Source organism: Centropristis striata, chromosome 1 (genome assembly GCF_030273125.1).
Source record: "Centropristis striata isolate RG_2023a ecotype Rhode Island chromosome 1, C.striata_1.0, whole genome shotgun sequence".
NCBI classification, from domain to species: domain Eukaryota; kingdom Metazoa; phylum Chordata; class Actinopteri; order Perciformes; family Serranidae; genus Centropristis; species Centropristis striata.
Window position 1 is genome coordinate 13,921,044 of NC_081517.1, and position 9,234 is coordinate 13,930,277.

Here is a 9,234-nt window from a genome sequence, read left to right on the forward strand (position 1 = left end):
CTATGTGAACCATTTGAAATTACCCTTTTTTCTGCCTGCACTTATTAAATCCAAGGGTTCACTTACTTTTTCCACCAGCACTATGAATGTTTCACAGATGTGTTCAACAAAGACATGAAATATTGTTATTCGTTAGATTAAGCCCATTGGCTCTCATTTATCAATCTAGCAAGTGCAGATCTGAGCGTATATTTCGTGTTACGGCAGGGTTCACGCGGGATTTATCAAACGATCGTATCTCTCCAATCACAGCGTAAGAATGATAAGCTGTTGATAAATGTGGCGGCTGGAAACAAACTAAAAGGCCTAATATATACCTGATTCAGAAGGCTCGCCTCGAGAGTTTACATCACAGAAGGACGCAATACGGCCAAAAAGAAGATTTTTGCACTGAAGTGCACCGTTACAAATAACAGGAACGAAATAGACATATTACAGAAATACGCAGCGATGGAGGTTTATAAAATAAAAGTACTTTGGTAGTTCGGTGAATATTTTATATTCGGAGCACAGACTTAAAAGTTTTCACAGCTTTTTGGTTGCAGCCAGGATGTAAACAATGTTTTAAAGTAAGTTTTGATTCCAAAAGAAAAGGAATTTCGCAGACATGCTTTGGTTTGTCACCATTAAAAATCAAAACACCATAGAGTTTAATCAGCTCCAGGCATCGATACAGTAGTCTAAAATCAATTCAAATTCAATTACACTCAGACGTGTGGACTTCATGCTGACTCAAATTTGTGTACACGAGCTGAGACCAGACGTGAGATCTGATTGTACCCTCCGCTCACATCCAAATTGATAAATGCCGAGGCTTGTGCAGAAATGATCGTGTGCCCACTTTACGCTCACTTTCTGTCGTACACTCGTTTGATAAATGAGGGCCACTGTGTTTTTCTGTACTTGCGACTTGCAGATCAAATCACATTTTATGCAGAAAACTAGGCATTTTGAAAGGGATTACATACTTTTTCTTGCCACTGTATCTGCTTATTTTTCAGTAATGCTGCATACAAATGAAATTAGCTCCAGAAAAATATGAAGTTGCATTCTTTTATTTCACCTCAACATTTTACAATAAAAGGTTGGGTAACGCTTTATAATAAGGTCCTTAATAACCATTAATTAACAAGTAATAAGGCATTGTTCTCGCTTTAGATCCAGTAGTTGCAAAAGGCATAGTTACTTATAGTAACTTATAGTTAACTTATAATAGATGAGCAATAAAGTATATTTTAATATCAATAAGCAAACAAAATAAGATTAATAAAGGCATGGCAAAGACATAATGGGTGGGTCATGGGTGTTTGTAATGCCATTATTAACACTTATATAAGCTTATAAACACACAATAATGTTAATAAGCATCTTGTAAAGACTTACAAGGGCCTTATTACTTGTTAATTAATGGTTATTACAAGGACCTAAATATAAAGCATTACCAAAGGTTGTACTCATGTATTTGCAATCACACTTTTAAATGTAAATATGTGATTTATGTGTGTCTGTCTATGCTTAAACTGTATGTGTGTATGTTTTTGTGCACATTCTGCTTTAAAAAAAGTTAGAAATCACACTGACTGTGAAGAAAAACTGCCTGTACACAATTACGTCCAGCTGTTTCCTTGAGAAAATGTTGATTGCAGAGGGATTTGACCCAGAGAGCAGCTTTTTAATGCACAGACCATCACAAACAGCAGCTTTTGTCCGGTTCTCATAGTTTGTGTGTGTTTCATCTCTCTGGAATAAATAGTTTTGCTCCCCATATCTTTCTGGAAGCACAGACAGGGCTGCTGAGCTCTGCAGTTTCACTTTGCAATGACACAAAAGCGACAGTGAATTGTCCTCGCAGGCAGCCAATGAGCTCAAAGCAGCGGCAGCTCTGTGTCCACCAACAGCCGGCCGCTGTCACTTTCCAGCCAGACTCCTGTGGGTGTTGGGGGGCAAAAAGAATTTTCTAATCCGTCATCCATTGTACCAATTGTCTATAAAAATTAATGTGCGAGTGAAGCTCTGCCTTCACAGGAGGGCTATCAAATTCCAAATCACAGTTCATGAAAGAGTTCAAACAAAGAAATGAATGACTCTGAAGATTTCAAGGTAAAACTTCCACATCTAACTTTTTCATTTGTATTTTCACGGATGGATACGGCAGCTTTGGCTTCAGATATTTAACTGACTTTGTTTGTGCATCTTGCTTTGCTTTTTTACCCACAATTATCATACATGTGAGTCCTCATATTCTTCGGTAACTCTTCATATAAACTTGACCATGTCTTACCATACTTGTGTGATAGACCCAATGTGTTTTTCAGGAGGGCCAGAGTAGGAGCAAAGACCAAATAGATGGCACAAGGATGAGCCTGGACAACAGGAAGGGGGTGAGGGTGACGGGGAAACCTGTGCCCCCGGTGGACTGGGGCAGCAGAAGAGGCGGTCCATCCATCGTGCACTCACCCACCAGCACCCATGTACCTCCAGACACCCCCACTGTGATCTCCATCGGCCCCTTGCCTCGAAGAGAGCGAGTTGAAGATCCAAAGAAGGACGAACCATCTGGCGGGGAGGACTGGACCACAGAGGCGTCCTCTCAAACTAGAGTGTCCTACGGTGAGACAGGTGTCCCCCGGCAGACCTTGGAGGAGCTGAAGACCATCCTGAGGGAAAGTCCGCTGCTCAGCATCCGGGGAAGAGATGAAGGCAAGCCGGGGAGTCCTTATACGTACCTTCATGGGAGCAGCAGCAGCAGTGGTGGTGGTGGAAGGCCCGACGGACGGCAGGACGATGGAACCCACAGGACGTTCAGCACCTTCAAACCCCAGTCTGACGCTTCCAGAAGGGGGCCCAGGTCCAGAGAGAGCACATCTATTCAGCAGCCTTCCGGCGTGGATTCATCCAGCTCACTCAGGGCTGATGCCAACACAAATAGGCAGCCTGGAGTTAGGGGTCACACATATGCAAGCGGTGGCTCCTGGGGAGAGACCGGAGCTCCAAATACAGGTTGGTGAAGCTTTGATTAAAAGACACGTTTGTCTTGTATATTAAGGCATTTTGTCTCCTTAAAAGTAAACAGAGAGGAGATCGCTTCAGCTCTGTGAGGACAAACCATTAACAGTCTAACAGTCTCCATCTTGAGTCAACTCTCAACTAAAGTCAACTTTAAATATCCTGTCCTTTTTGTCGCATTGTACTTGACTTGATTTGATGGATATTGACTTGTTTAACCTGAAAAAATGTGCAGGTCTTTTGTGGTATTAAACTTCTACTTGGTATTAACTTGGTATTGGCCTTCCCCAGAAGGATCTACATATCTTTTCATGGATTCCTTTTGCTCTGTCCTTTGTATTACAGTCCATATAATACTGGGCTTATGAGGCTGATACTGATGTATATGGATGTCCTGAAGCATCCAAGTCTGTTTAAAATGTTTTCTGTCCTGTGTTTATAATATGCTGTTAGCATTCACTTTACTGGCATTAGCTATTTATGATTAACCAACAGCTACAACTGAGGTTAAGTCATCTGCATTAAATATGTTTCTAGTCAAAAGACAGACATGACATTCATATTATTTGCTAACACAAAATGTATCTACCTTGTGTTTAGAGTGCATAATAAGATATAAACAAACCTGGAATTTTAAAAAAAGTATGTTTTCACTGCTTTTTAGAACTCTGGTGGTGGTGCACTGCAGCCTCTAGTGGCAGAAAATAGATTTACAACAACAAACACTAATCCTAGTTTTACAGTAGAGATAACAAAAACAAAAAAACTTGATTGTAGTAAAGCTTTTTTTTTCAACCTGTTGCAGATAAAAAAATGTTTTAAAACTCTCAACTTGAATAATAATAATCAGAGGAAAGAAAACATTTCGACCAGACTTAGAAAACAGATAATTACAATATTGTTTCTTACTTGCTTTTTGTATAGATTTTAAAAAATTGTGACCAGGATACATCCAGAGTAATATATTTTACAGTGTAAAAATCAACTCGTCACGGTCTCTCTTGGACAAAGTCTGTAATGGTGATAGTTGTTCTAAATGGTCTCAAACCTGATGTGGCATTTTTGTGCTGCAATTTAGTTTTTTATCAGTTACCATGCACACAGATAGTGTCAGTAATAAGCTAATTTCAGATGGGCAGGTTTATCACTGTACCTGTACTCAGTTTTAATTGAAAACTAAGAGGAAATGCTTTGGGATTGACTAACGACTAAGCTTTGCATTTTTAGAAAAACTAAAGTAAAACATGGATTACAGCACATTTCTTTCTGGATTACTTTTGTATTTGAAATGAAACTCTGCAATTGTTGTCCAATATATTTTTTTGCAGATATTTCAAAGTCTTTCCCGTTAAACGCAAACGAGACAGAGGAGTTCTTTGGGAATCAGAGATTCATCACAGCCATGGAACAAATCAAGCAGCAGATCGCCAGAGAAAACATCAACTTTGTCCGATTCGAGGCAACCGACCTGCACGGGGTGTCCCGGTCCAAGACAGTGCCAGTTCGCTTCTTCCACGTAATCACCTCACCTATCTATCTATTGAGAAGCATTGTTGTATGATACAGAAGAGAAGAAATGTTTAAAAACAAGTTTGAAGCTGAGGCAGTGAGACATATAGCATACAGCTTAGGTTTAAGACTGGAAGCAGGAGCTAGGCATAAAAAAAACACTGTAAACAAACAGAAATCTTACCAAACTTTGAGTCTAAATCTATGCTTTGAGCTAAATACTAATGTCCTAACATGCCCATTATGACATGCTCATGCTAAATAGGTGTTTGTGGATCAAGTGTAAAATCTAAGTTTAGCAGGTTAGCATGCTAATATTTGCTAATTACCATGAAATGCGAGGTGGGAATTCATTTTGCATGTATTTGATCATGTTAGTATTGATAGTATGCATTTTTGTTGTGGTTGGTCAACACAGATGTAATATATTACTTCAGTGTGTTCAGCTTATATGGTCAATCAAAATAGCAAGTAGTCAGTGGCGACAAAAGTCTTGTTCCTCAAATATATGAATACCTAAATATAAGTTTACGCTGAGCTTATGAATACATTTTGGGCAGAATTGCAAAGAATGCATCTTAACAGTGGTCCTCTGCGGACCATGGATGTCTCTACAATATTTCATAACAATCCATCAACTAGTCTATTATTTTTATTATAACTATTTCTTTGGCTAACAGTGAAGTTACAGTGACAGTCTGAAGTGCGAGGAGAATGGTTTAAACCACAGACTTTGTATAAAGATGGTGACATGATAGCTCCCCACAAGTGAGGCCAAAACCTCTGGAGCGCCCCCTGGTGGCTGGTAGTACAGGTTATATAATCCCCGCCCCCTCCATGTTAGTGGATGGGGCATGAGCCAAACTAAAAACTCAAAGTAGAGGTTAAATAAATGTTTCCCCAAGATGTTTTCTGTGATTTTAGGTCGTTCTTATCATGCTGATGTTTGCCTAAGTGTTTTTTTCTGATAGGTTTGATTTTTATTAGTTATTTGATGTTAAAAATGGGGCTGTGACGTCGTGATCGATGGCTGTAACGGACTCGTGATTGGTCAGGCTGGTGTTTGGGCGGGAACTCGATACTGCGGCTCACCAGGCGCAAGATGACAGCAGCCGTATTATCCGGATATTTTGGCTTCACTGTTGTTCATTGGGAGGAAGTAGAAAACATGCTGTTCTTTGTACAGACTGTGGTTTAAATGTGTCATAGAAATAGAAAACATGAAAACCATAGAGAAAACCATGCAACTCACTCTAAAATAGTCATTCTAACATTAATATTTGTGTTTAAATTAAACAAATATAGAATAATGTGTTAATACGAGGTGTTGAATGACTTATTTCCAGCCAACCTGCTTCCAGTCTTAGGCTAGTAACCTCCATACGTAACACACAGACATGAAATTCGTATTGATTTTCTCTTCTAACTCTCAAAGAGTGTAGTATATTTCCCAAAATGCTGAATTATTGCACCAATGTAAACATTGCATCCACAGGAGAAAGCGGTATACGGAGTGCCGATGCCCAGAAGCTACTTGGAGCTCACCCTGAGCCCCAAAAGCAACGAGGTGGACAACGCCAGCACCGCCAACTTCAGCAGTGACGTCCTCCTGATTCCCGATCTGTCAACCTTCAGGGTCCTCCCCTGGGCTGAGCAGACGGCCCGGGTCATCTGCGACCCCTGCACGGTCACGGGAAGCCCCCTTCGCACTTCACCTCGCCTCATCGCCAAGCAGCTTCTCGGCCAGCTGCAAAGCCTCGGATTCTCCCTGCACTCGTCCTTCACCTACGAGTGCTGCGTCCTGGGGGCGCCGGACCGCATCGGACCAAAGACACTCATGTTCCCGGCCACCACGCTGCTCAGCAACCACGACCTGCCTTTCTTCCAGCAGCTGGTGGACAACATGTACTGCATGGGTGCAGACATCGACAGCATCGCGTCTGCAAGTGGCCCCGGCCAGATGGAGATCAACCTGAGGCCGGAGTTTGGGATTTCCGCTGCAGATAGCGCCTTCACTTTCCGCACTGGCATCAAAGAGATGGCTCGTAAGCACAGCTACATCGCCAGCTTCTTCACCGACGACGGCCTGTATAACGCCGGGGTGCTCTCTCACAGCTTGTGGGATGCTAATGGGCGACGCAGCCTGTTCCTCAGCGGGGAAAAGACAGGCGAGTTGTCTGATATCGGCAGGAAATGGCTGTCTGGGCTGCTCACACACTCGGCTGCCCTGAGCTGCCTGATGTCGCCCGGCCTCGGCTGCCGGAGCCACATCGCCAAGACAATCAAGGACCCCAAACGAATGCTGTACGCCACCTACGGCTGCAACGACAACAGCAGCTCCTTCAACATCAAGTGTCACGGCGGCAGGGAGACGCACATCGACAACAAGCTGGGCTCAGCCATGGCCAACCCTTACATTGTGCTGGCTGCCACTCTGGCCGCTGGATTGGACGGCATCAAGCGAAACCTGAACTTCGACAGCAGCCTGAACAAATCCCCCAGTCAGCAGAAAGAATTTGCTGTTCCTGTGAAGCTCGACGATGCTCTGGAGGTGTTGGGCGAGGACCACGTCATCTGCAGCACCCTCGGAGAGCCGTTTGTTCAGTATTTCATCGCCATGAAAAAGTTCGAGATTGAGACCCAAGAACTGGACGATGAGAGGAACAAGTGTCTGGAGTATTTCATCTAGAAACCCTCACAGTTTTACAATATCTGGGGCTGGGTATCAATACTCGATACAAGAGGTGTGAATCAGCGTATCGGCCCAACGATACGATTTTATCCTGATACTTGAGTCACGATACAATATTATTGCGATTTTAAGCACTTTGCAATATGGTGAGTACTGCGAAACAGTATATTGCAATTTAACTGTTTAACTGCATTTTATGTCCAAATAATTAAATTAAATCAAGAATTGTTTTTTGTCTACTCATTTCACTTCAGTCTTTTTATTTCTCCACAATGAGAGTCAACTTGTGGGAACCGAGAGACCCTTTTTTTTATTGCGATAGCATGACGTCAGAGGCCACATGACTGCTTTGAAAATCACCATTAAACATAAAAAAATAGCATTAATAGCATTATTTCTCAAATTGAGCCCGCTACGACCTCTGAAAAAAACTAAAATACTGGCCATCGGAATGCTAGATATCGTTACATGGCGGCCATGAATCGATATTATATTGCCACTTAAAATATCGCAATACTATGTTGTATAATTTTTTTCTTACACCTCTACTCGATACCTTTAAGAAATCGACCAGATTAACCCAGTGACAAGTGTCAAACGATACCCACCTTCAATCCTATTTGTACCCACTACTCTTACATCTTATCCGACGTGTGAGAAGCTCACTACTGCGGCAGTAGAGCTTGGTGTATTTGGCGGAGCCGGCAGTTCAGCTTGTGTATTTGTGTAAAACTCATTTGGATGGGGAGGAGAGATCAAATGAAGTAGATTATAAAAAAAGAGGATCAAATGCAGCCCTGGTGTTGGTACTGGTATTGTAATTTTTTAAACAATACCCAGCCCTAATAATATGAGAAGCACACTTCATCTTGTTACACAAATAAAAGCATGAAAAACAGCTTGAATAACTTGTTATTTTATATATTATGCTTATAATTTATAATAACACGGATTATTGTTCAGAATTATCTCAAAATAAAGGTATAAGTACACCCTCATGTGCAAAGCAGTGTTCTGCAATTTTGTTGTTTGTGTGTTTTATTACTTTCAACAATAATATTGATGCAGCTGTTGTGCAGCTAAGTGCAACATTATTATAACCAATATAATAAAAAATAAATATAGAGGAAATGGCCTGGACACTGAGTCAGTATGTCAGAGAAGAAAGAAGAAATAATAAATATTTTCAGAATGTTTTGGGCTCAATTTCAATCACAACGTACTGGTAAGTCTGTGAGGGATTCGGTTTGTCTCTTTTGCTGACATTTTCAGCCCTTTCTGCACACTTTCTGTCAGTTACTGCAGACTTTGAAAACCCACTATTTATAGTGTTGTGATGCTATTAAGACACCGGGTTTAAGGGAGAAGGCACTACATAAACAAATCATATGTTCTATGTTTACATAAATCATAGGTTTAGTGATGCTGGTTTGATAAAAAATATAAATTATTTGATGTCAATTGAGCCTTTGAGTTTAGTGTTTAGGTTTTGAGGAGATTCAGATTGGGCTTTTGTTTTTTTGGCATGTAATGACTTTTACAACCTCTTGGTGCCACCAGTGTGACTGCTGACTTGTTCCCTCAGAGAGGTACTTACTAAACCTTCCATCTTTTCACAAAAAAGCATAAAGCATAAGAGCTTTTGGTAAACAAGTTGTTTTTCATATAATTTTTTATTTTATTTTTAATTTTACATTTTTATGCTTTTATTTACAGAGTATTTCAGATGCAAAAACCTGTTGGTACAATCCACATTTTCATGTGTCAGTTCACCCAATTAACAAAAAAAACAAAACAGTCTCACTTCTTCTGGAGCTTTGAATCATGATCTTCCTTAGCAGATGGAATTTGCCCAGTTGTTGTGGAATTGTAGATGGTCAAACATGTTCTTTGCACTTAAGGAGCTGAACAAGAAGCATACTTGAGTATTTCCATTTATGTAACTTGATACTTCTACTCCACTACATTTTAGAGGCAGATAATGTACTTTTTACTCCACTAAAGTAAGCTTTAGTTACTTTCCAGGT

General features: G+C 40.8%; 1 protein-coding gene across 1 annotated transcript; it reads left to right on the forward strand.

Moving 5' to 3' along the window:
• Positions 1–1,951: 1,951 nt before the first annotated feature.
• On the forward strand, positions 1,952–7,435 carry lgsn (lengsin, lens protein with glutamine synthetase domain). The gene is made up of 4 exons (XM_059334647.1): positions 1,952–2,100; positions 2,316–3,000; positions 4,335–4,522; positions 6,011–7,435. Exons 1-4 carry the CDS (start codon positions 2,077–2,079, stop codon positions 7,202–7,204), a joined length of 2,091 nt encoding a protein of 696 aa, XP_059190630.1. The 5' UTR covers positions 1,952–2,076; the 3' UTR covers positions 7,205–7,435.
• The last annotated feature ends 1,799 nt before the right edge of the window (positions 7,436–9,234 follow it).